Source organism: Amblyomma mixtum, chromosome 6 (assembly GCF_055824585.1).
Source record: "Amblyomma mixtum isolate Tamu chromosome 6, ASM5582458v1, whole genome shotgun sequence".
NCBI classification, from domain to species: domain Eukaryota; kingdom Metazoa; phylum Arthropoda; class Arachnida; order Ixodida; family Ixodidae; genus Amblyomma; species Amblyomma mixtum.
The window spans coordinates 113,550,789-113,578,173 of record NC_143017.1 but is presented as its reverse complement, the minus strand read 5'-3'; the positions used below and the strand labels follow the sequence as shown (position 1 = coordinate 113,578,173).

The following is a 27,385-nucleotide window of genomic DNA, read 5'->3' as shown; positions in this document are numbered from 1 at the left end:
GTTGGGCTTCTACAGAGTGTGCCTTAAATCCCGCAGTCACAGCTCTATAAAGAAAGAACAGTTGTTGGCTAAACTACGTTAATTACTTTCCTGCAGTGTCTTTAAACGAAACTTAAGCTGAAATTGTCTCACCTCGGCAGAACAAGCTTCATTTCCGAAATAACGAAACACGGTAACTAAAACGAAGGACCAGGGACAAGAAAGACACGTATGTGGCGCTATTTTTTCTTTCCCATGAATTGCTCAGGATGAACTGGTGGGATAGCTGGTCACACATACCGAAAAATTCCCGCTTTGTGGTGTAATTTCTTTTGTAATTGTGGTGTAATTCTTTTATGGTATAATTATTTGCCATGAATTGAGTTCGAAATGTTAAACCCGGTATGGGCGAGATTTTTGTCAGTGAAACATCTAAAAATATTTCAAAATATTACTCTTTGTGCTGAGTTGACACTTGCATTAGTGATGACTTTGGCGCAACTTTCAAATGTAACTGCATTTTGCTAAAGCTCTGAAAACACAAAGTCGTTTTTGGAGGCGCAGTGACTCGTAAATGTTTTGTCATGAATGAGCTAACGGCAGTTCATATTATTAATTTACTTTCAGGCCTCTGGTCAGGTTACCACAAGCAGAACGAAGCCAATTTCCATAGATAAGTGATTAGAGAGCTTTTTTTCTCCCTTACTACCCACGCACGGCAATGCTCAATAGAAATAAAAAAGTAAGAATGCTACCTAACCACAACCAAAGCTACGAATGGTATCGCGGGTCACATTTGCGTTTCTGGCATAAAATCTCTGCATATGCAAGTAACATGTGTAATTTCAGGCCTGGCATCTCTGCGATGACTGCAAAGAAGTTAGCGCTGTTCTCGTTGCTTCGCGCCGTCTTCGTCGTCCTCGCGTTCTCGGCAGCGGAAGCAAGTTACACCAAAGCGTTTTATGAGGTGACTATCGTTGTGATTTTAAAGTTTATTCAGACCTATAGCATCCAGGTTTCTATAGGCCGGGTTACTACGGTTATCTATAAGTTCTGTTGCATGAACAGTTGCTGAAGAGGCGCAGAAAAGAAATGAAACACTTTTGTGTTTTTTAGGCACCTTTAACTGCAGCTCTAAGGCAAAGTATGTTGCCTGAAATATCCGAATGCACTGGTGGAGATGTAATAGACAATGAGCACATTACGGTTTTTTAGTTGCATAAGGCTATATTTTATCAAAGGCATACTGCACTACGTTTCTTCACATCATTTGTTTTGTGCGTTGCTATTCCCTGCATCTGCGTGCGTGTAGCCTTATGTTTGACATCGTCTGTGTCTACAGTCGAGCGTTTATGCTCAGTCTTCACCACTCACTTATCATGGCTTATTTCGCAATCCTTGCAATCTACTAAATAGCATTGCGTTCCGTTAGTACTGTTTCGATTGAACTGCTAGTGCATTGTATTGAAGCCAATAATGATTTCCATCTGTTTTAAAGTTATGGCAGTAGGCTTTCATGAGTGGTATATTGCCCTGTAAAGACTTCCATTTTTAAATATTTCTGTCGACAAAGTGTGCAATGATCCGCTAAGGCTGCGGAGCCCTCACAGCTACATCATTGCTACGAGACAGAAAGCATATCTTTCGACATTAAGACAATGTAACCAAATATTGGTGCAGAAATGCTGAGAAGCAGAATTTTTGACTGTGGCCCGCCGTGGTGGCCTAGTGGCTATGACGTTCGGTCAGATAACCCGAGGCCGTGGCATGAAATGCAGATCTCGATATCCAAAAGCACTCATTTGATGTGCGATGTCAGTGCCCATTAAAAAATCTCAAGTGGTCAAAGTTAATTCAAAGCCCCCTATTACGACGTATCTGGAAGCAGAACTGCGTCATTGGTACGTTAAAACCCAGTTACAACATACACACTGAATTCTTGGTGTATTGAGCAAGGTTTTTTTTTATGTAGAGACTCTGATTTTTGAACAATCTCACTAAAACTGCTGAGAAGATGTCGTAAGGACATCTCTTGCGTACGCGACTAGGTTCTGCTTGAACCATAATGGAAAATTTTCAGTTTCTTCCGAGTTTCAGCCTTCTTAACAACTGTCAATGTTGTACAGGTTACAGACGAATTGTGACTATTGGGGATCTCAAAGTGATTACGATAGTCTACACAAACAGAAGGCTCTGCTTTTCCAGCGCTATGAGAAAGCAATCTTTCAGTCTGGTACAAATTCGCTGCACAAAATGGTAGGGCTAGCATTCGTGGAAGCTGCAATTCCCCGAGAAAATCATTTAGCTCAAAGTGAGCAATCAAGGAACGCTTTTAAAGAAGCTCATTACTAGAAGGCTTGCACTAAATTTTGCCCTGTTGATTTAAAATTTTCAGTAAAGCTCAACAGGCCTGACATTGACTATCGGGTTGCGCAAAGGACTAAATGTTTAACATTTTCAATCTAATTAATAGCTATTATTAGTTTCTCATTGCTAAGACATGAACGGAGAAGCTTCTTTCACTTTACGTTTTTTCTTCTACTGCTGGTACAGTGCTACAACGCAAACATTTTTAAAATGGCTTATTGGGCTGGGTTTCTTGCGCTATTATTTAATTGTCCGATGAAATGATTGAGGTCGCCGCCATTCCATCAGCGCACAGTATTCACCAAATATTTGTATTGACCGGGCATATCTCGCCTTCCCCAAAGATTACAATCCTCCTACTCAAGGTGTACACATTACTGAAGTATTTGTTTCCAGTGACTTAGAAATCGCACTCACTCGCTGCAGCGGACGCAGAGGCAACCGTTGATGACGTACCTATGCTACCGGTCGGGAGTAACAGTTGAACCGGAGGACTCCGTGAACTTTGCCGGCCTATGGGATGGCACTAAGCCCAAGAACGACAAGATTAGCGGCCCGAATTGGCTTGAAACACGTGGAAAGCCTGACAGCTATGTGATGTGAGTACACGCTTGGAGTCTAACGAGGAAAAGAACTGCCCTAATGTACGCTGTGAACATGGTAAATTGCCGCAGGAATAAATTATTATAGAAGTAAAGGGCTGTGGCTACGTAATCGCATTAGCATCGTTGTTCTGAGCTGGGTAAGTGTATGGAAAAATTATGAAAGCCTTGAATACCTTTATTAGGACCAATTTTTCTTCAAGGCCCACAGTGATTTCAAGTCAGAAAAGGGTTGGTGGCCTCCATTTGGGTCGTCTTCAGCAATGCATAGCAGCACGAGAACAGAGCGCAGAATGACATGACTACAACTCAGCGCTCAGCTACAACTTTAATTGAGAAATCTCAGAAGCCGAGCATATACACCCACTGAAAACGAACGTCCACCATAGTTACCAAAAATATGAACACGTGGCTTGGCGATTCGTTTGGTGGTTTTCGAAATTAAAGGGGAAGTTCTGCACTTCTTTGACTTCGTGTCTTTATGTGCTCTGTCTATGTACTTATACGCGCTGCTGAAAAGGATGCAATACCAACCAGCCCAAAAGCTTGTGCTAGCCTTTGTTTGCGGTAGCCCGTATGCGGTAGCACGTGTTCGATGATGTGAAATCGAGCGTGGGTACGGAAATAGAGAAGATCAGGTAGATGAAAAACGAAAACCGAATGCAGACATTGGTCGTTAAGGCGGGTGAATAGATTAACTGGCCGCATTTCGGCAGTCATATTCATTCATCAGAACTGTCCGAATATTGAATATTCGAAATTTTCGTGTAGCGAATTCAATGCTCCGATGTTGTATTCGCTCAAATAAAAATGCGCATTTTCTAAATTATTGAAAATGAATCTAATGTGTTCTCAATTTTTCGTAGTTTCCGAAAAAATTGCCAGGAATTCTTGCCAATTTCAAGTTTTCTTGGACAGTTGTTAAAAAGTGACCAACCCATCGCCTCAATGCGTGCTGCTGCAATCGGCCTGCGAGGGAATAAGTTTTCAGTCTCGTGACGATTCGTTTCTATTTCGGATTTCGGATTGTGGCCTAGAAAAATGTATAATCAACATTTACACAAAGCTTTAAATGAGCGTCCACAACCAATTAGGTTTCTGTGTCACTATGCACTCGATACAAATATGAAATGTTAACAGCAGTGTAAGTCGTAGCGTGTAAATTTTATACATTTTAACTGAGATGTTGTGCGATATCTATTCTGAAAGTAATCAAGATGCAGCTAATTCCACAGTATGCTTTAAGATGCGAAACTGTGCCTGCATGCTTTAACTAAGGCTTGGACATTGATGTCTTGCAGGGGAAACTACACGGCTGAGTATGACCCGTCAGCGGACATTCTAAAATTAGTTACCAATGGTAAGCTTTTCGATGCATTTTAAAAGTTTTCCGCCCTGGTAATTGCTTAGTCCTCATTAAAGCATTGTAGTAGCAACTAAAAGAATTTGAAAGAATGTTATACCTTTGATAAAGACATTTTATCGACGCTAGACATCGCTGACAAACTATGATTTTCTTACAATTTCGCTGCATTTTACCGGTTGCTAATGGTTAGCAGAATCATTCATCGTATTAAAATTTGTTTTGAATTTGATGAGGAACTAAACAGGATTAGTAAGCTATAGAGCATTTCAATAAAAGAATTGAATGTTCACCATGAATTGTGTCTTGGAACTGCCTACCATTTAGGCAAAAATAGTTGTGCATGGGCAGATATATAATTTGAATGTTTGTTTGTTGATATACAGCCAAGCTCATAAATCTGACACTCAAATAATTATATGAACAGCAACGCTTACGATATGAAAAATGAATACGGTGGGATTGACACCAAACGAAAGTGGCAGTTGATTAAACATTTATTAAATAAAGATGTTCCTCATCTTTAACTCAACAATAACAAGTGGCACGAATACATACACTAATTTTGCTGATATTGCTGACGCTTTCAATAACTATTTTAGTGCATCCAGAAGCCTTCGAGCTGACGTCATTTTGAATAACCTGTCACCCTGCCTCATTCCTTTTATTAATCTCCAACGACTGCAGCTGAAGTACCCGCTGTTATTGCGTCAGTTAAACTGACTGGAGCAGGTTTAGCCCTCATAAGCCCTCCGAAGCTAAATAGGTTTCTAGCATTGTATCACCCAGTATTGCAGGTCTAATTAACAAATTGTTCAAGAAAGGCGTGTTCCCTAACTCACCACAGATTACTAAGGTAGTTCCTGTTTTTAAAGCAGGGGACAACTCAGTTAATAATTATCGTCCTATCTGTATCCTTTCTATCTTAAGCAAAGTTTTCGAAAAATCTTCGTTAAGCGTTTGATTAGCCACCTAACAAAGTTTAACTTTCTCTACCCTCCCCAGCTCGGATCCTGGGAAATTTATTCTACTGAATTTGCATTTATAACTTATACAGAAATGGTTAAAAACACCATTCATGAAGGTTTACTTCTCGGATCCCTAGTTATTGACCTTAGTAAAGCCTTTGACTCTATTCACCACATTATTCCAGCTATATTAAACGTGTGTAGGATTTCTGGCCCGGCACTTGAATTTTTTCAGATGTATGACTAACACGCACAAGTACCGGAAATGAACACCAGCCTTTCATATACTAAAGTAGTGATTGAAGGAGTCTCGCAGGGATCTATTTTGGGCCCTTTACAGTTTTGTTGTACATTAACGACTTACCTAAAGCGCTATTAACACTCATTGCCTTAACAAAATTTAAGGGACAAAAATCTATTCATAAACCTCACGCCTAACTTAAAACCGATCAAACAAATATTCAGGCATGGAGGACCAAAAACTTTCTGCGCATAAATTCGCTAGAAGCAGCATGTGTAGCAGTCCATTCACCCAGTATTACTACACCTCCACCAGGAAAAGTCGGTAACGACTTAATACGACTTTCTGACAGCGTTAATTTCCTGGGCGTAGTTTTAGATAACCTTTAGTTTCATTGCCATGTCCGATCTCTTCTGCAAAATATTGTTCAGCATTCATATTATAATTACGACTCGGCCATATTTACAGCATCACATTCCATGTTTAATCTACGATGCGTGCATTCACAGCCACCTCTCTTACTGTATTTCTTCCTGAGGCAACACATATTCCACTCCTCTGTTTCGTGTGCAACGTCTCCAAAACAAGGACCTTAAGTCTAATTACAGAGAGCCCATATGGCTGCCATTCCCTTCCACTCTATTCGACTCCGAACATACGGCCTCTTATCTATTACTTAATATGAAATTATCTAACATTGTTAATCGGGTTATTAATCCAGCAGCGAACATGAAACGTTCCCCAACCATAACTTTAACAACACTAATGAAGCTAGGTTTTCTGAACGTCTTAATCTACTCCTTCCAAACGTACGCACTTATATAGAAAATTCTCTGCAATATTCGCCAGTATAACGTCACGGAAATCTCTACGGCACTAAACTAAATCGCTGCCCAAGAGTTCCATTTCTCTAAATCATATTAAAAATCTTGATTTATGTTTACATACCATGATGCTATGTTTTGTTATTCTTTGCCATTGTTGTACTCCCCACATATAGCTCCATGCTGTGGATTGTATGTATGCTATTGTATGTTAGTTTACTGAGGATGTTATTACTGAGAACATATAGGCATGTGACAGTAAAGTGACCACTGCCATTGTACGTGATTAAACTATGTTACTTTCCATTAGCAGGTTCCCCTGACAGTTTTTGAACCATGGGACATCCTACAATGCTAACTTCTAGCACGTTTCGCTTGTATTTTTAATCCTGACTAAACATATAAGCTTAAAAGAGTTTAAATGAACACCTTCGATCTGAGATAAGTTTCCGCCTCTTATTCGAGTTTTATACCATTTCTTTTCTGTCTTCAGTCCTCTCCTTATGACATCTTATTAGAAAAGGTGTAGTTAGGTGACCGAATATATTTAAACTGAATCAAGAACGGATATGACCTCGCAGGATGAACAGTCATCCACAACGGTGACTTGCTTTAGACAGTGGTGTACATGCCCATGTTTGTACTGTTTTTCTGCACAAATTATTTAAGAACACTACGGTTTTCATATAACCATGTAAAATTCGGCCGGGAAGCTTTACATCAATCCACTTCAGTAGTGCTTGATTGAACATTTGAAGAACATGCAAGGAAGATAAAGAATGAGGAAAATTGGACAAAAAACATGAATTACTACTTTTCTCCAGAATCATAGACAGTCTACACTAGTTAATTGTGCTTTTACTTTGTCGTCATTGTTTTCTTCACACTGCAGGCGTGCAAGAAAGCTTGCAAGTTGTACTGCCGCCATACGACGGCCAAGCTTATTACTTTAAAATAAGTAAGTAAATTTTGATGTGTACTTCAATACTGACGCTTTCGAATATAATTTTTTTTTGTTATCTTGTCTCGTAAAAAGCACCAGAAATGCGAGTGACATGCGGCTGTGCCAGAAGCAAGACCAATACGTTGTTCTGAGCTACGGAGCACAGTAGCGACGTTCTGAGAATTACTCGGCCGAAAAGAGTGCACAATAATGGGGATACCTCATTGAGAGAGTGCTGCGTACTCATACGTAACTTATATAGAAGAGAACTAAACGCTCGAATATCGGCTTTTAAGTTTCAAGCTTAGTCAACGAGGAAACAAGGGAGTTCTCTATGTTGAAGAAATTCGAATTTAGTGATCCAAGGACTCAACAGGCCAGGAGAGTGAAAATAAAACCAACCTCTTCTAATTCTTTTGAAGTTATTCTTGTTCTACATTTGGCACTTGGGTAAGTAGCCTCCCACCACATCTATCGCTTAAATACGTCGACAGTTTCTTGCTTATAAAAGAGTGCGAACGAAGGAAAACAGGTCACGAATTAAAAGAGCGATTATATTTTGATTTCTTATCTTAATCCGTCCCTGTCGTTCTTCGCGGAATAGGTCAGGTCGATCGTCTTAGGTCGGGTCGGTCAGGTCGACCTCACGCTGGATGCTACTTACCTCAATCTGCTAATGATCTGGGTAATGTCACATCCCCGTTGTCTATACAATATCCCACTTTAGGCGGTGGATGATAAAAACGAATTAAAATGGATGTAATCGGATTCTTTTTTATACCTTCCCAGGTCATCATAAATTAAGATATTAAATAGCCCCAATATTCCATACGTTTTAACTAGTTGTGGGTGAAACATTAGGCTGTACAGCACGGGAGGAACAAAGAGCTCCCGTGCCCATTTTTATTGGTACTGTGATATCTAAACCTTACCGCTGAATTGTGCAATGCAAAGCCATTTCCAGGCGATAGAACTTTACAGCAGCTAATATGTGTTCCACCTCTGTGTTTCTTCTTTTTTGCGGTTCGCGCCATTGGGCGACTCGGAAATCAAGAGCGCGTGTTTTGATTCCTGCAGCACTCCCGTCTCAGAAAAACCGCGTGGTTTACAAGATTTACGGCACTTCGTCGCTGTGCTGGCACGCAGCTACGCTGCTATTCAAGACGTGCTACGACGACTGCAATGACAACTGCGGATCCTGCGACAAAGGCAGGAAGGACGATGGGATATCCCAATGCAAACCTCGGAAGGAGCTGGGCTGCCCCCAGATGCAGTTCGCCCGCTACCCGCAAGCCGCGCCGTTCCCTCAGTGCCCCGTCTATCGCTCTTGTACTTGAAAGTACAGCAGCGCCTTTCTGAGCTGCATGCAATCCCATTTTACGAAATAAAGCATGGCAGAGAGAATCACCTATTCGGATAAAAATGTTTAAAAGCCCTTTCCTAGTGATTTGAAGAATTTATGTGCGACAACTGGGCGGAGGGTGCTTTCGTGTGGCGCGCCTGCTCCGCATGAGTAATGACGCTACGTGTCCGTTGAAGCTTGGCGGCTTTCGCCCTCAGCCTGTCTTTCTGGGACAGATGACACACCATCGTGAGGTGGCGTACCTTTCGTTCAAACAATAAACGAAGGCTCGCCCGCGGATAACCCCGGCGCACACTTTATTTCGTGTTTCCATCTATATCTCAGGATTTTTTACTTGCCGTTTGGAAGAGACTGACAAGTGAGTCTACATTTTTGTTTTTCATTGTGATGCACATGGGTTAAATAATTTCGTTTTTCAGATTTAATAGTTCAAGGTAAAAAAGTTTGTGTGCATACATGTATTTTCATTTTTTTTGTTATAAATGCAGGAATGTATTTAACGGCTACATTTGTGTCTCTCTTTGTCCACAAAATTTGTCCGTTGGATTTACTTCTATCAATACATGAAGAATATTCATCCGGCTGAATTGGCTCTGAGCAATCAGGTAGGCTGCACTAAAACTCGAGGGCTTTTTCTTCGGTGAGCCTGCTCGGCCGTAGAAATGAGCTATTATTTACTCACACAGCGCGCGAAGATAAGGAAACGCCTGATGGGCACACTGAGCGTGCTGACGGACGCTTGGGCCAGGTGGTTGGACCCAGTAAATGAAAACAGCGCGAGAATGAACGCAGAAGACTGCAGGGCACAAAGATAGTGATACATATAAAATTATAACATATTTAAGGAGCTTGCGACAAGAAAATGTGGGGCTAGACAGCCGGTGTTTCTGTCCGTTGTCCCTGGAATGTGCCACTCTAAGCGATGGGCCATAAATATGGAATAAAAAATACTTTGTGAAGCTCTCGGATATTTTTCCAGGTCCTCAGCATCTGAGATATCGAATAGTCTCATTATATTAGTGGTTACGACTATATGCTCGTGAAATATACGGTTATACAGCACGGGACAAACACCAGGCGTGCCTACCCACACATACTCGCATCCTGCCTCTTCCTTGCGGTATAACCCTTACCGATGAATAGTCGATTGCAATACACCTGGAACTCGGCGCACCTTGACACTGGGTAACATGTGTTGAAAGTTCTGTTTGTTTCTTCGGGCTGTCCTACTGGTGGGCTCGCAAATTAAGACCGCGTGTTTTTACTCCTGCAGCCATCACGTCTCAGAAAAACCGCATGGTGTACCAAATTTACGACACTTCGACGATGTGCCTAAACGCAGCTTCGGTGCTCTGTAAGACTCGCTACGATGACGATGACTTCCACTCCTGTGCCAGAGGTTGCAAGGACGAGGGGATATCACGAGCAAGATTCGCAAAGAGCTGGACAGCTCCCAGAGGCAGTTCAGCCACTTCCCGCGAGCCGAGACGTTCCGTCTGTGCGCCGTGTATCGCTGCTGCCCTTGAAAGCGCAGCTGTGCCTTTTTGAGCTGTCTGAAACTTTAGATCCCAAAATAATAAAGGGTAGGGTGGTTCAGCTATACTTATGACTATAAAACTTTAGCCCCACATAAAAGTGTCGTCAAAAGCACTTCATGGGAAAGTTGCAAACTTGATATGCAGCAGCAAGACGGACGGCACCTTCCCGCGAAGCACCAGCAGTGAATGAGTAGGTATGCTGCATGTTTATTAAGCGTGGATGCCGTTGGCCACCGCCCAGCTTTCGAGGAAAGGCACCATACTATTGTGAAGCGACCACCTCCAGTTGAGACCATAACCAAATGCTTGAGACAAACTCGTATGCTCTTCGGATCACGTGTTATTTTTCATACCTGTGCTCAACAAGTGTGAATCAAAAGAGGCTGACAAGTGAGGCCATATATCCTGTTTTTCGCTGAGGCGCGCCTAGATCAAAAAACTTGCTTTCAGATTTCATATTTCAAGATGAAAATTCGGTGTCTCTGAGCAGGTTTTAATAGCTATAATGTACCGTGACCTAAAAAACCAAAGCGTATTTTGAAATCAAGCGAATGTTGTGATAGTTATGCAAAGAATACTAAGACGGCTCCATCACAGCTCAGTACTACAACACTACGACAGACAGGACGTCGCCACACAAAACACCTTGTAAGTGGAAAAACCCAAGGGCATGTATAAGGACTTCGTAGCTTTAAGTGAACTGCACCATACCAATCCTCCTGGAGAAAAAAGAACAGTTGTAATGTTGGTTCCGTTCTCGAACGCTGCTGTTGCCTGATCGACGCCTTTGTCCCTGCCTTCAGTCTTCTTCCTGCGCCGTCTTCTGATGGCCGCAGAATCCTGTCGACTGCGCCAGTAAATTTCAGGTTCTTCTCCTTTCCTTGCACCAGGGGTGCCTCGCCCGAGACGGTTGGTTTAACTCGAAGACTGAAGCTTGATCTTCGCACCAGGGGTGCCCCGTCAGAGGCGGTCTTGTGATCAGTTGACACGCAGGGGTAAGGCGAATACTTGAAAATTTATATACAGCTATTTACATTGCATATACAAGTTTAGGCACTCGAGACATATTAAGCGGCAAAAAGGACAACCAACAAAAAGGCGGAACTGGCTAACACTAGGGGAGGCCCCTACTCGGCGTAGCCTACGATGCATACCATCTCACCTTAGCCCAGAACCCCAGCTTCCGTAGGGCAAAACGCCCTTTCCATTGCAAACTAAAAGTAAAAACAAACACAAATACAAATTCGTGCCAGCACGTGCGCGAATCGGTACCGCGGGGAGGGGGGACACCCGTAGTTCCCGGCGCGTTCGCGAGCGGCCGCGTTCCAAGAAAGGAGACGCTTCGCTTTGAGCGCCCCCAGCCGCGTTCCGATGACCCCGCGTACACTACCGATCCCTTACAGGTTGTTCATCTAACAGACGTGTATGCCTTGGCTGAGTACCAACCGGAGTGGCACTCACTATTAGTGATGTGCTCTGCATTGCCCCTTTTCTAGCGCATGGTCTTTTCAATATGTATTGTTTAACACTGTTTTCATAATGGCTTGTATATAGTTCATGTACACAGAACATTACATCACTGTAATAAATACGATGTTGAAGAAAAGAAAAGCGTCGTGGCTGAGTGGCAAAAAAAAAAAATAAAGTCGTGGCTGAGTGGTACGAAGCGCGCGCCTGTGTGTTCATTTTACAAAGGGCCTGGGTTCGACTCCCGGCTTGGCTCGTTTTTTTTATTTCTTTTTTATTTTTCTTATAATTATCATTAGGTAGAAAGTCGAATGATGATGGATGATTAGGTAGAAGAGGAAAGGCAGGGAGATTAACCTGAATAATAATCGGTTTGCTACCCTACACGGGGGGAAGGAGGTGAGGGGTTAAAAAAATGAAAGAGAAAGGGGATTAACAGAAAATTGAAGACACTCTAAAAAGTCAGCGTTTGTTGAAGTCACAACCTATCGTGCAGGCCAGAAGTCCGAAAGAAGCTTAGCAGTGCCTTGGAGGCTTTCACAGAAAGTCGAAACTGTCAAACTCTAATGCCTACTTTGAAAAACACTGCGCTCTTTACTTGCGCTGCCTACTTGTGTCGAAGGGAAAAAGCAGTGTAGTGTATTGGCGACGGACGTGATTGCGAAGTGCTGTTCTCGGGCGATCAGTCACTCTTTTACATGCGGCACGCAATGAATCATAAATTGTGTGGTGATAGAATTCAGTGCGGAGTCGATTATTCCGAGCAGCCTCGGCTAGCGGCAACCCGGCATTGATCGGCGTACTCAGCGGCTCTAAAGTGAGCGGCGTCTGATTCGGGAAGTCTCCACTTTTGAGCTGTTGTCACAAGGAAAATTCTTTGATGTGCTTCCGTTCGTAGTAATGTTTTGTATTAGATGTCGGATTCGGTGTGTTATGGGTGTGAGCTAGTGCGGTGAGATGGGGATAGTTGAAAGCTGTGTATTTGGGCCGTGAGCAGAGATTCCGCTGCGCAGGTCATCGAACGCAACAAGTGGTGTCGTATATTAGCGCACTTGCCGCTGCAGTTGGCATTGTTATCGTGAGAAGCTGACGACGAGGTTCCGTGGTGTCTGAATAGGGCGCACAAAGAGGTTCGTCATCGTCCTCTCGCGGTAACAATATAAACGAGTAAAAATTCGGGCTTCTTACGCACCAATGAGATGTAAGCGCAGCGTGAGTGAACGTTGTGGCTGGCATTTTATTGTTGACATCCGCTCTGATGTTTTTAATCTTTGTAAATATCATCTTTTTAACTAAAGTTGTCCATTTGCTCGATCGCATTCTACTATCGTTGTTTTTCACTGCTGCCACAACTCACAAGAGTGTTGAAACTTGTGCTGTAGGTTAAGGAATGATATATATAACATTTGCTACGCTTATCATGTGAGTGGCATACAGCGGTTGTACGGTCGGTGATTTTTAAACAAAAAAGAACAGCGCACCAGGTCTCGGAGGAAGGAAATGCTTCAGGTGAACCACTCAAGCAGACGACATGACCGGCCGGCCTGCGCGGCCGGCCTAGCTGCGAAAACCTGATACAGGAGGGACCGGTAAAAAACCCCCAGAACCAAGGCACTCTGTTTTGTAGAAAATAAAAGAAAAAGCAATCTTTTTGCAAAATAAAACACTGTTATCATTATACCACAATATCAACCAACATTTACTTTAATTCTGAGTTCATTACGATTTTTACTTTTGACGCACTACATTACGATGCGGACGAGGAGCGCGAACAGGCGCCGCAGCCTTGGCTGCGTATACTGCTATGTATGAAACGGAGTATAAGTTAAATGAAGGTAATAATCAACAGCTTCTATTTGCAATTTGTGAGATTTTGGCTCTACTTTTGTAACCTAGATGTAAAAAACGAGATCAGGGCCTCGTGCGACTGTGAACTACTTACTGCAAAGCCAAGTGTCCTCAATATGGGCTATAAAGCGGCCCCCGCACCCCGCACATCCCTAAGCCTACGAGTATTGTGACTTGCTAACCACATTCGGCAAGTGCTGGGCAGCGCTTTGTTAAACAAGGTAGTATATTCTAGTTGGGCTTCTACGGAGTGTGCGTTAATTCCTCAGTGACGGCGATATAATGAAAGGGCAGTTAGTGGCTGAACTGCGTTAATTATGTTTCTGCAGTATCTTTAAAGCAAACTTAAGCTGATATTGTCCCACCTCGGCAGATCTAGCTTCTTTTCCGAAAAAACGCAACGCGGCTACTAAAACGAAGAACCAGGCATAAGGAAGACTCGTACGTGACGCCGTTTCTTATTAACCGTGAATTGCTCAGGATGAACTGGTGGGCTAGTAGGTTACGCATAGCAAATGATTCCCGGTTTGTGGTGTATTTTATGTCTATCTACGCCTCTTTCTTGTGTGCCAGGAATGATTTGCCATGAATTTTAAATGAAACTCGATTTTGCTAAGGCAGTGAAAACGCAAAGTCGCTTTTTCAGGCGCAGTGACTAGTAAATGTTTAGTTATGAATGAGTCAACGGCAGTTTATATTATTCATTGTCGAGCATGCCTCTGATCAGGTTACCGCCAGCAGAACGAGGCGAATGCCCGTAGATCAGTGATGAGAGAGCTGTTTCCTCTCTCACTTACTCTCCGCGCACCGGAATGCCCATTAGATATAACAAATAAGTGTGCTACATAAAGATAACAAAAGCTACGAATGGTAGCACTGGTCCCATTTGTTTTTCGTGCATGAAATCTCTGTATATGCAAGCAACATGTGTAATTTCAGACCTGCCATCTCTGCGATGACTGCAAAGAAGTTAGCGGAGCTCTGGTTGCTTTGCGCCGTCTTCGCCGTCCTCGTATTCTCGGCAGCGGAAGCAAGTTACACCAGAGCGTTTTATGAGGTGAGTATCGCTTTGATTTTAAAGTTTATTCAGTCCTATAGCATACAGGTTTCTAAATGCCTGGTTGCTGTAGCTTTCTATTGGTTCTGTTGCGTGAACAGTTGCTGAAGAGGCGCAGAAAAGAAATAAAGAACTTTTGAGTGCTTTTCAGGCACCCTTAACTGCAGCTCTAAGGAAAAGTATGTTGCCTGAAATATCTGAATGCATTGGTGGAACGGATATATACAAAATGGGATATTGCGGTTCTTTACTTGCATAAGGTTATATTGTATCAAAGGCATACTAACGTAGTGCACGTTTCTTTACTTCATTTTTTTTGTGCGTTGCTATTACCTGCATCTGTATGCGTGCAGTCTTACGTTTTAAAGCATATTTGTCTGCAATAGAGTGTTTGTGCTCAGTCTTCACCACTCACTTATTCTGGCTTATTCCGCAATCCTTGCAGTCTGCTACAGAGCATTGTCTTCCGTTAGTACTCTTTCCATTCAACTGTTAGCGGTTTGCATTGAAGCCAATAATGATTTCCTTCTTTATCGAGGTTATGGGAGTAGGCTGTCGTCAGCGGTGTATTGTCGAGTAAAGACTTGCATTTTTTTAAATATTTTTTTCTGACAAAGTGTGCAATGGTCCGGTAAAGCTGCACGGCCCTCAAAGCTGTCTCACCGCTAGGAGAAAAAAGCAGATCTTTCGACATTAGCCCATTGTAACCAAATAGTTGGTGCTGATATGTTGAAAAGCACAATTTTCGACTGTGGCCTGCTGTGGTGGTCGAGTGTCTATAGCGTTCGGCCAGCTAACCAAAGGCCGTGGCAACAAATCCAGATACCGAAATCCAAAAGCTCTCATGCGATGTGTGATGTCAGTGCCCATTAAAAAATCTGAAATTGGTCGAAGTTAATTCCAAGCCCTCCACTATGACGAGACGTATCTGAAAGCTAATCTGCACCTTTGGTACGTTAAAACCGACTCACCACATACGCCCTGAATGTTATACAGGTTATATACGAATTGCGACTTTTTGGGATTCCAAAGTGATTACGATAGTCCACTCAAACAGGAACTTTTCTTTTCCAGCGCTATAAGAAAGGAACCTCTCAGTCTTCCACAAATTAACTGCATGAAATGGTAGACCTAGCATTCCTTGAAGCAGCGATTCCCGAAGAAAATTATTTAGCTCAAAATAAGCGACCAGGGAACGCTTTTAAAGAAGCTCGTTGTTAGAAAGCTTGCGCAAAATTGCGCACTATTGATTTAAAGTTTTCAATAAAGCTCAGCAGGCCTGGCATCGACTATCGAGTTTCGCAAAAGGACTAAATATTTATGCATATTCAACCCAATTAATAGCTATTGTTGATTCCTCATTGCTCTGAAATGAACGGAGAAGGTTTTACAAATAGGATAAAACAGCGCAATGAAAGACAACACAAGGGAAGGACAAAACACCAGCGTTTACTAACAACCAACTGGTTTATTGCTACAGGTGAGGCAGCAAATAAATGAAATGGCACGAGTAAAAACACAAAATAAGCATGACAGAAAGATACCGCACAATGACACAACTTGACTGAAAAAAGGCACGTCACTGATTAAGGTATGCAAGTTCCTTAGGTAGTAGATTTGTCGATGGGAAGCTGATACATGTGTTACCTAGAGTTTTGATATGGCAAGCCTCCGAATCGAGCCTCGTGGTCTCATCTTTATAACGGGCGATGGTAGTGGTCCGGTTGAGATGCGCTTCGCAATCTTCACACTCAACACAGTGCACAGCAAGATGGTTTCTGCGAGACTTGTTTTCTACATCTTTTGCATGTTCACGTAGTCTATCGTTGATGCATCGTCCCGTCTCACCGCTGTAGAAACTGCCACAAGAGGTCGGGATCTTGTAAACGACACCAACACGACACTGAACAAACTTCCGCTTATGCCTGTTCTGGCAGCCTTTTTTACTTCCATCCTCATTAACACGTTTGCACAATTCGCTAAGTTTATTCCTGGCTGAAAAAACCAGCCTAACGCCTTCTTTGCTCACTATCTTCTTTAGACTGTGCGAAACTTTGTGCACATACGGGATGCACACTGTTCTCTTTCTTTCTGCCTGACCTGCATCGGTGCGCTTGGTCTTTCGTAGACTACATTCAGCAAGCAGGGACTCAGCAACATTTGACACCATCTTCTTGGGGTACCCTGCTGCAGATAGGCTGTTCACCTGTGCGTAGAATCTGTCTTTTTCTGATGCAGACTTGATCTTTGCAGTGCGGCTCTTAGGCATGCCTTGGCGATACCACGCTTAACAATCTTAGAGTGAGCTGACAGGAAAGGGAGAAGGCTCTTCCTGGACCGCGGCGAGTATGCCCAACAAATATGGTTGTTAGAAATTGTCAGTTCCATGTTTAAAAACTTGAGCCTATTATTAGAGGGGAGCTCTGAAGGCAATTGCAGGTCATTAAGTTCATAACACAACACGTCAAAAATTTCTGCAGCGCTGGTGTTTTGTCCTTCTCTTGTGTCGTCTTTCATTGCGCTGTTTTTTCCTATTCGTAAAACATGTACCAACCAGCCCGTATTGGCCCTCTTATGGAGAAGGTTCTTTCACTTTACGTTTCTTCTTCTGCTGCTAATGCAGTGCTACAACACACAGATTTATTAAATGGCTTATGGGCTGCGTTTCTTGCGCTATTGTTTCGTGTTCGACGAAATGATTGAGTAGCCACCATTCGTCAGAGCGGGGTAATCGCCAAATATTTCTATTTACCGAGCATATCCCGCCTTCCCCTCAGATTGCTCCACTCCCACTCAAGGTTCACGCATTATTTAAGTAATCGCACTCACCCGCTGCAGCGGACGCAGAGGCAACCGTTGATGACGTACCTATGCTACCGGTCGGATGTGACAGTTGAACCGGAGGACGGCGTGAACTTGGCCGCCCTATGGGACGGCACTAAGCCCAAGAACAACAAGGTCAGCGGCCCGAATTGGCTTGAAACACGCGGAAAGCCTGACAGCTATGTGATGTGAGTACACGCTTGGAGTCTAACGAGGAAAAGAACTGCGCTAATGTTCGCTGTGAACATGGTAACTTGCAGCAGGAATAAATTATTGTAGAAATAAAGGGCCGTGGCTACGTATTCGTATAAGCATCGTTGCTCTGAGCAGGGCAAGTGTATAGAAAAATTCTGAAAGCCTTCAAGCCGAGAGGTGTGAGAACTGTGGAATGGACGTTAGTTTACAAAAATCTGTAGATATGTGTTTGACTGAAAAGAAGGTTCGCCATAATTTCACTTATAACATGAATAATAGTAGACTACTTTCAGTGTTGAAATTTAAATATCTTGGTGTATATTTAACCAGTTCAATGTCTCGCTTTTCCACGTGAATTTCGTTACTGCCAAAGCCTGTCGTGTCTTGGGCTTTCTGCGACGTAACGCTAAATTTTTCCCTTTAAAGAACAAAGAAGTGCTGTACAATACAAATGTTAGAAGCATAATTGAGTATGCTTGCACAGCCTGGAATCCGAAATTCTTTCTTGACATTCAAAAGCTAGAAAGAGTTCAGAATTTGGCCGTTCATTTTGTTTTCAATAACTATGGGCTATATTTTAGTCCAACGAGCGCGAAGAAAGCTTTGGGTAAGGACGCACTTCAGAAACGTATGAATGTTCTGCGTTTAAAATTATTTCATAATATATTTCATTCAAGAACTGGAATACAGAGAACCAAATATATAGTCAACCCTTATTATGTGTCTTTACAGAGAGATCATTCACTTTAAATTAAAAAATACAGATGACGGACTTACCTTTTCAAAATGACTTTTTTCCACGAAACGATTTCGGAATGAAACAAGCTGCCTAAGGAAGTAGTGTCCATATTATCAAATGATTCATTTTCTTCAATGTTGTGCCATTTTTCATGTATAATAATTCCGTGTTCTTTCTATTTCAATGTTATATTTTTGTGACCACCTGCACGCGGTGACATTTGTATACTTTTTCTCTTTCAACCCCCCTCCCTGTAATGCCAGACAATGGCGCGGTGGGTATGGTGATAAATAAAGAAATAAATAACTTTATTCCGACTAATGTTTCCTCAAGGCCCGAAATTTCAAGTCAGGAAAGCGTAGGGGGCTTCCGTTAGGGTCGTCTTCAGCAATGCATAGCAGCACGAGAACAGAGCACAGAAAAACACAAAGGCAACCAAGCGCTTAATTTCAACTTTGATTCAAAATATCCAAAAAATAGAACATACAACCGCTGAAAAGAAACGTCCACCATAGTTAAAATATGAACACATGGCTTGGTGATTAGTGTGGTGAGTTTCGAAATTAAAGCGAAAGTTCTGCACTTTGACTTCGTGTCTTTCTGTGCTCTGTCTATGTACTTATACGCGCTGCTGAAGAGGATGCAATACCAACCAGCCCAAAAGCTTGTGCTAGCCATTGTTTGCGGTAGCCCGTATGCGGTAGCACGTATTCGATGATGTGAAAACGAGCTTGCGTACGGAAATAGAGAAGGTCAGGTAGATGAAAAAAAGAAACCGAATGCAGACATTGGTCGTTAAGGCGGGCGAATATATTAACTGGCCGCAGTTTGGCAGTCATATCCTTTAATTAGAGCCGTCGAAATATTTGAAATCTTGCTGTAGTGAATTCAATACTTCGCTATTCCAGTCGCTGAAAAAAAACGCACATTTTCAATATATTTCAAAATGAATGTTATGTGTTCTCAATTTTTCGTAGTTTTCGAATAAAATTGGCAAGAATTCTTGCCAATTTGAAGTTTTCCTGGACGACTGTTAAAAAAATTTACCAATCCAGCGCCTAAATGCGTGCTGCTGCAATCGGTCTCCGAGGGAAGAAGGCTGCAGTATCGTGACGATTCGTTTCTATTTCAGATTTTGGATTATGGCCTAGAAAAATTATTAATAAACATTTACACAAAGCTTTAAATGAGCGCTCAAAATCAATGAGGTTTCTGTGTCACTATGCACTCGATACAAAATATGGAATGTTAGCAGCTGTATTACCCGTAGCATGTAAATTTTATGCATTTTAAAGTGAGATGTTGTTCGATATGTATTCTGAAAGTTCTCAAGATCCAGCTAATTCTATAGTGAGCTTTAAGGTATGAAACTGGTTCTGCATGCTTTAAGCTCCCTTTCAAGTTCCCATATATGCACTCTAGAGACAAATGTTGGGAACAGTACAAATATTAATAAAGAATTCGACCACCTCATAAATGTTATATCATCGTGCTTTAAAGAAACAAGTATTGATGCAAAATCTTATTATTCTGATCCAATATGTCCTTGGCGAAGGACTGAGGTCTTAGACGCTATACAAACTAAAGATAAATGGTATAGAAAACACAAGGAGGTCAAAGCCAATGAATACTATCTGATACAATATAAAATAAATAGAAATAAAGCTCTAGCCTTACATAGAAAATCAAAAAAGAAGTATCATACAACTCTTATAGAAAGCAACCAGCATGCTCCGCGTAATATTTGATAAATATTTGATTACAGTTCGAGAGAAGGATTATATACTGACAGGAATTATCCCACCAACTAGAGCCACAGAAAGCCTTGCGGAAGACTTTAATCAATACTTCTGTAATATAGGTCCAACTCTTGCGAAACAACTAAATATGCACGAAGCCCCCGAGCTCCCAACTCCTGTACTTAATTCTTTTGTTTTTGATGACATTACTCGTGATGAAATCATTTGTACTGTTAAAACAATGACCGGAAGAAGAACACCAGGTAAAGATAAGATCACCTTACTCGTCATTAAACAGCACATTGGGGAACTCAGTGAGCATTTAAAAAATTATTTAATGCTTCCTTCTACACGACCATATCCAGACGCATTTAAAAAAGCGCAAATCACTTCCATATACAAGTCCGGTAGTAAGGATAACATCCAGAACTATCAACCAGTATCAATATTTAGCGCCCTTAACACATTATTTGAAAAGTTATTGATTCAACGTTTTACACATTTTTTAGATAAATATAACGTACTAGTAGACAACCAGCATGGATTCAGGAAAAACAGATGTACTTCCATAGCTGAACAGTGTTTAAGTGAATTTATCAACAAAGCATTAAATAATGAAGGGTATGTAGTTGGTATTTTTATTGATATTAAAAAAGCGTGTGACACTGTGAACCAGGATATACTACTATCAAAATTACACTGGTGTGGATTCAGAGGTCAATCAAAGCAGTTTTTCGAAAGCTATCTTTCTGGCCACAAGCAGTGTGTGAAAATCGACAAATCCGTATCAAGCGTTCATTCCATCCTATGAGGCGTGCCTCAGGGTTCGGTACTGGGACCATTACTCTTTTGTTTGTACATTAATGATCTGCCAGGTGCTCTGAATTATGCCCAAACTATTATGTATGCTGATGATACAGCCCTTCTGTTCTCTAGCCATGAAGCTAATATGGTCGAAACGCACGCTAATACGGATCTTTCTCTGATATGCCAGTGGTTTCTACACAATAAATGAACAATTCACACCTCAAAGACTAAATATATTGTCTTCTCCAGTCTATATAAAAACTCAAATAGTTTAAATGAGTTACGAATAGGCGCAAACCCCCTCGAAGGAGTCGGTCAACAGGTATATCTTGGTGTAACTCTAGATTCAGCTTTCAATATTAGTCCTCACATAAATCGTGTAGGCAGTAAATCGAGGCGGTCTTGGTTTGTCTTAATAAAAGCTAGAAAGTTCTTCTCGCTTCGCAGATTAAAAATTTTGCATTATTGCCTTTTTTAAAACGATATGACTTACTGTATAGAGTCCTGGGGAGTTATGTTTAACAGTTACTTAAATCAAGCAGCAATTTTACAAAATAGAGCCCTTCGTATAATAACACATAGTAAACGCACAGGTAGATCCGCTCCGCTCTTTCGTGACCTAGACATTACACCTTTCTGTGCTATGCGGGATTTCAAACTAGCTTGCGTGGTTATACATATACTAAACCATAACATCCCACTGTCATCATCTGTTTTCGTTTATCAATCTCGTCCAACTAGAAATTTTTTCAGTTGTCGTTTTAGCCTTCCAGTTGTGAATAATGTGTGCGGTAAAAGAACTATTGCCTATGCAAGTGCTAAAATTTAGAACCAACTGCCAACTAACTTAAATATAGGTCAATTGTCAATCGCCAAAATAAAGAAGTTTTTTCAGAGCCAGCAATGTTCGACTCCACTATAAATCAGTGTTTCTCTTGGATGCACTCATTATTTTATTTTTTTGTTTTTGTCCTCCTAACTATTGTATAATTTCTTGAGTATTTCGCTTTTCTGTGTGTATAACTGTCGCATAACTGCTGTATAATACTGAGTTGTCTCGCTATAATATATTGGCACTTCCTGCATGGGCCCAAGTCTAGCCGAGAAGGCTAAGGGCTCAGATAATTCGCATGTATTCTTTTTATTAACCGTTTGAACAAATCTGATTTTGATTGATTGATTGAGTGATTGATTGATTGATTGATTGATTGATTGATTGATTGATTGATTGATTGATTGATTGATTGATTGAAGTGTGTCTTAGACGCTGATGTCTTGCAGGGGAAACTTCACGGCTGAGTATGACCCGTCAGCAGATATTATAAAAGCAGTGAGCAATGGTATGCTTTTTGATACATTTTAAAAGTTTTCACCTGGGAGATTGCTTAGTCGACATTAATGCACTGGACTAGCAACTATAATACTTTCTTCGTGATGAAGACATTTTATCGACTCTAAACATCGCTGAGAAACTCTTCTTTTCTTAGTTTGGCTGCATTTTTTCCGGCTGCTAACGTGTTGCAGAATCAGACAACCTACTTAAATCTGTTTTTAATTTGATGAGACACTATAAGGGATTAGTTAGCTATGGAACATTTCAATACGAGAAAAGAATCTGGTCTTCATGAATTTTGTCTCTGAATTGCCTATCATTTAGGCGAACAATAGCTATGTGGGGCTAGATAAATAATTTAATGTTAAAGGACTCTAAAACTGTTTGTTGATGGGCTGCTAAGCTCGTAAATCTGGCACTCATATATTTATATGATGAGCAACGCTTACGATATGCGAAATGAATACAGTGGGATTGACACCAAGCGAAAGTGGCAGTTGATTAAACATTTTCTACTAAAGATGCTCCTCATCTTTCACTCTCACCAATAACAAGTGGCACGAACACATACACTACTTTTGCTGCTATTGCTGACTCTTTCAATATCTATTTTAGTGCATGTAGGAGCCTTCGAGCTGACGTCCTTTCGAATACTCTGTCACGCTGCCTCATTCCTTTTATCTATCTCCCACCACAGGAGATGAAGTACACGCTTTTATTGCGTCAGTTAAAGTGACTGGTGCAGGCCTAGCCCTCATAGCCCTCGAAAGCAAATTCGGTTTCTGACATTGTATCACTCATTATTGCAGGTCTAATTAGCAAAATCTAAGGCAGGCGTTTTCTCTAACTCACTACTGATTACTAAGGTAGTTCCTGTTTTTAAAGGAGGCGACAACTCAATCAGTAATTATAGTCCCAATTGTATCCTTCTTTTCTTAACCAAAGTTTCCGAAAAATCTTCCTTAAGGTTTTGATGAGCTACCTAACGAAATTTAACTTACTTTATCCTCACCAGTTCGGCGCCTGGCAAATTTATTGTACTGAATTTGCGCCTATAACTTTCACGGAAACGGTTAAAAACACCATTCGTGAAGGTTGACTACTCGGAGCCCTAGTTATTGATCTCACTAAAGCCTTTGACTCTATTCACCATATTATTTCAGCTGTATTAAGTCGGTACGGGATATGTGGTTCGGCACTTGAATTTATTCACAGCTACATGACTGACCGACCCAAGTAGTAGAAGTGAACACCAGCGTTTCATATACTAAAGTTGGGAATGAAGTATTCCCTCAGGGATCTATTTTGGGCCCTGTACTTTTTTGTCGAACATTAACGACTTACCTAAACCACTTTCTAACACTCAGCGCTTTCTATATGGGGATCGCAAAAATATTTAAGAGACATAAATGTACTGGTAAACTTCACGTCCAACTTAATAACGATCTAAAAAATATTCAGGCATGGTAGACAAAAACTTGCTGCTCTTAAATTTGCAAGAAACAGCACACGTAGTAGCTCATTCCCCCCAAGGCAGTATTACTATGCCTGAATCAGGAAAAATCGGTAACAATTTGATACCCCTTTCTAACAGTGTTAATTTCCAGGGCGTCGTTTTAGATAACCATTTGTTTCATTGCCATGTCCAATCTTTTCTACAAAATATATTGTTCGTGCAGTCACAGCCACCTTTGTTACTGTATTTCTTCTTGAGGCAACATATATTCCACTCATCTGTATCCTTTGCAACATCTCCAAAACAAAGAGCTTAAGACTAATGACAAAAAGGCCATTTGGCTTCCATTTCCTTCTACTCTATTCCAGTCCAAACAGTCGGCCTCTTAGCCAATTACACTAAAATGATCAGTTCTTGTTAATCAGGTCTTTCATCGTGGCGTAGAACATGAAACATTCCCCAAGCATAATTTAAAAAAAAATACTAATTAAACTAGGTTTTCTGAGCCTGTTAATGTACTCCTTCACACCTACGTACTTATTATAGGAGATTCTCCGCAATATTCACCAGCATAACATGATGAAATTCTTTACCACACTAAATTCAATCGCTGCCCAACAGTTCCATTTTTCTAAACCACATTAAAAATCTTGATTAAATTTTTACGTACGGTGATACTATTTTTGTTATTCTTTGTCATTGTTGTACTCCACGCATATATTAGACTGAATCAAGAACGGATATGGCCTCACGGGATGAACAGTTGCTCACAGCGACGACTTGCTTTGGACCGTGGTGGACATGCTCATGCTTGTTTCATTTTTGTGTACAAAATATTTAAGAACATTACGGTCTTTATGCAGCCATAGATCGTTAAAAATCTGCTGCGAAGCTTTACATCACGCAACTTGAATAGTTCTTGATTGAACATTTGAAGAATGTGCTAGGAAGATAAAAAATGAGGAAAATTGGACAAAAAACACGAAGTACTACTTATCCAGAATTATAGACAGTCTACACTACTTAATTGTGCTATTTCTTTGTCGTCATTGTTTTCTTCACACTGCAGGCGTGCAAGAAAGCTTGCAAGTTGTACTGCCTCCTTACGACGGCCAAGCTTATTACTTTAAAATAAGTAAGTAAATTTTGATGTCTTCTTCAATACTGAGGAGTTGAAATATTATATTTTCTTTATAATCTCGCCTTGTAAAAAGTACCAGATATGCGAGTGACATGCATCTGTGCGAAAAGCAAGACCAACACGTTGTTTGCAGCTTACCGAGCAGAGTAGCGATGCCCTGAGAATTACTTGGCCGATAAGAGTGCCTTAAACAATAACAGGGATACCTTATTGAGAGAGTGCTCCGTACTAATGCGTAACTTATATAGAAGAGAACTAAACGCTCAAATATCGGCTTTTAAGTTTCAGGCTTAGTCAACGAGGAACCAAGGAAGTTCACTATGTTGAAGAAGTCCGAATTTAGCCAACCAAGGAATAAACAGTGCAGGGCAGTGAAAATAAAACCAAGCACTTTTAATTCCTTGCATGTTTTTTCTTGTTATACATTTGACACATGGGTCTGTAGCCTCCCACCACCGCTATCGCTGAAATACATCGGTAGCTTCTTGCGTGTAAAAGAGTGGAAATGGAGGAAATAAGGTGGCGAAATAAAACGGCGATTATATTTTGATTTGTTTTCATAATCCGCCCCGGTCGTTCTTTGCGGTGTGGGTCAGGTCGCTCTTCCTAGACCTCACGCTGCATTCTACTTACCTCAGTCTGCTAATGATCTGGGTAATGTCACGTCCCCGTTGTCTCTACAATGTCCCACTGTAGGTGGTGGACCATAAAAACGAATTAATATTGATGTAATCGGATTCTTTTTATACCTGTCCAGGTCATCATAATTTAAGGTATTGAATAGCCCCAATATTCTATAGGTTTGAACCAGTTGTGGGTGAAACAGGCTATAGAGTACGGGAGGAACAAAGTGCCCGTGTGCCGTTTTTGTTGCTACCATGATATGTAAACCTTACCGCTAAATTGTGCAATGCAAAGTCATTTCCAGGTGATAGAATTTTACAGCAGGTAATATGTGCTCCACCTCTGTGTTTTTTTTTCTTTTTTGCGGACTGGGTGACTTGGAAATCAAGAGCGCGTGTTTTGATTCCTGCAGCACTCCCGTCTCAGAAAAACCGCGTGGTTTACAAGATTTTCGGCACTTCGTCGCTGTGCTGGCACGCAGCTACGCTGCTCTTCAAGACGTGCTACGACGACTGCAATGACAACTGCGGATCCTGCGACAAAGGCAGCAAGGACGAAGGGATATCCCAATGCAAACCTCGGAAGGAGCTGGGCTGCCCCCGAATGCAGTTCGCCCGCTACCCGCAAGCCGCGCCGTTCCCTCAGTGCCCTGTCTATCGCTCCTGCACTTGAAAGCACAGTGGGGCCTTTCTAAGCTGTATGGAATCCCATTTTACGAAATAAAGCGTGGCAGGGCGGATCAGCTATTCCTTGTATCATTAACTTTAGGCTGTAAATAAAAATTTTTAAAAGTGCTTTCCATCTGATTTGAAGAATTTATGTGCGACAACAGGACGGAGGGTGCTTTCGTGTGGCGTGCCAGCTCCGCATGAGTAATGAAGCTACGTCTCTGTTGAAGCTTTGCGGCTTTCGCCCTCTGCCTGTCTTTCTAGGACAGACAACACACCATTGTGAGGTGGCGTATCTTCAGTTTAAACAATAAACGAAGGCTCGCTCGCGGCAAACCCGACGCACATTCGATTACGTGTCCCCATCTATATCACAAGATTTTTTACTTGCCGATTGGAAGGGACTGACGAGTGAGTCTATATTTTTGTTTTTATATTGATCCGCATTCCTTGGAAAACTTTTGTTTTCAGATTCCATTGCTCAAGATAAAAAGTTGGTGCGCCTGCATGTATTCTCACTTTTTTAATGCAGGTATGCATTTAACGGCTACATTTATGCCTCTCTTTGTCAACAATTTTTGTCCGTTGGATTTCTGTCCACCAACACTTGAAGAATATTCATCTAGCTCATTTGGCTATGAGGGATCAGGTAGGCTGAGGGAAAAGTCGAGGACTTTTTCCTCGGTTAGCCAGCTGCGCCCTAGAATTTAGTAATTCTTTACTCAAACAGCGCGCGAAAAATTGGAAACGACTGAAGGACACATAGAGGGTGCTGACGGACGATTGGGCTAGTTGGTTGGATCCAGTAAATGAAAACAGTGCGAGAATGAACGCAAAGGGCGGCTGGACATACAGATAGTGGTACATATAAAATTACAACATATTTAAGGAGCTTGCGACAGGAAAATGTGTGACTAGACAGCCTGTGTGAGGACGCAGTGCACAGGAGACTGTATGCAGTTACCATTGAAAGCCGGATCACCACGAGGAAGCCAGAGTTCGATGCTTAGCATCGCTTCGAAAGGTTACAATTCGCACTGGTACACGAAAACGAGTTGCGAGATGAATGTTATCTAATAAATAGCCTTTAGAGGTGAATCGATAATTTTCACTCAGTGGGACCAACGCCAGAGGCTGTGGCGTCTTGAAAACCACCGCTAATCCCTTGATTTGGTGTTTAGACGGGTACCATATGAAAAGCATGTTGTTACGACGAGCTGTACCATTCTTCGCAAGCATTCACGTCCATTTTGTGCTGGATAAGCCTCTTCCAGAAGCCCTATTTTGGTTTCAGCCCGAC

General features: G+C 41.6%; 2 protein-coding genes across 2 annotated transcripts; both read left to right on the top strand.

The window, feature by feature from the left end:
• Positions 1-844: 844 nt before the first annotated feature.
• On the top strand, positions 845-8,624 carry LOC149340078 (uncharacterized). The gene is made up of 5 exons (XM_089550651.1): positions 845-946; positions 2,773-2,945; positions 4,250-4,308; positions 7,237-7,302; positions 8,365-8,624. The coding sequence occupies exons 1-5, from the start codon at positions 845-847 to the stop codon at positions 8,622-8,624; spliced, it is 660 nt and encodes a 219-aa protein (XP_089406777.1).
• Positions 8,625-14,458: 5,834 nt separating this feature from the next.
• Positions 14,459-26,089, top strand: LOC149340077 (uncharacterized). Its single transcript, XM_089550650.1, has 5 exons — positions 14,459-14,560; positions 17,399-17,571; positions 22,145-22,203; positions 24,722-24,787; positions 25,830-26,089. Exons 1-5 carry the CDS (start codon positions 14,459-14,461, stop codon positions 26,087-26,089), a joined length of 660 nt encoding a protein of 219 aa, XP_089406776.1.
• Positions 26,090-27,385: the final 1,296 nt, after the last annotated feature.

Bases quoted from the DNA above. Each gene is read 5' to 3' on its own strand.
- LOC149340077 (XM_089550650.1), top strand. From the start codon at position 14,459: ATGACTGCAAAGAAGTTAGCGGAGCTCTGGTTGCTTTGCGCCGTCTTC. The intron at 14,561-17,398 runs GTGAGTATCGCT...CACCCGCTGCAG, and splicing joins ACACCAGAGCGTTTTATGAG to CGGACGCAGAGGCAACCGTT. The intron at 22,204-24,721 runs GTATGCTTTTTG...TTCACACTGCAG, and splicing joins TATAAAAGCAGTGAGCAATG to GCGTGCAAGAAAGCTTGCAA.
- LOC149340078 (XM_089550651.1), top strand. From the start codon at position 845: ATGACTGCAAAGAAGTTAGCGCTGTTCTCGTTGCTTCGCGCCGTCTTC. The intron at 947-2,772 runs GTGACTATCGTT...CACTCGCTGCAG, and splicing joins ACACCAAAGCGTTTTATGAG to CGGACGCAGAGGCAACCGTT. The intron at 2,946-4,249 runs GTGAGTACACGC...GATGTCTTGCAG, and splicing joins AAGCCTGACAGCTATGTGAT to GGGAAACTACACGGCTGAGT.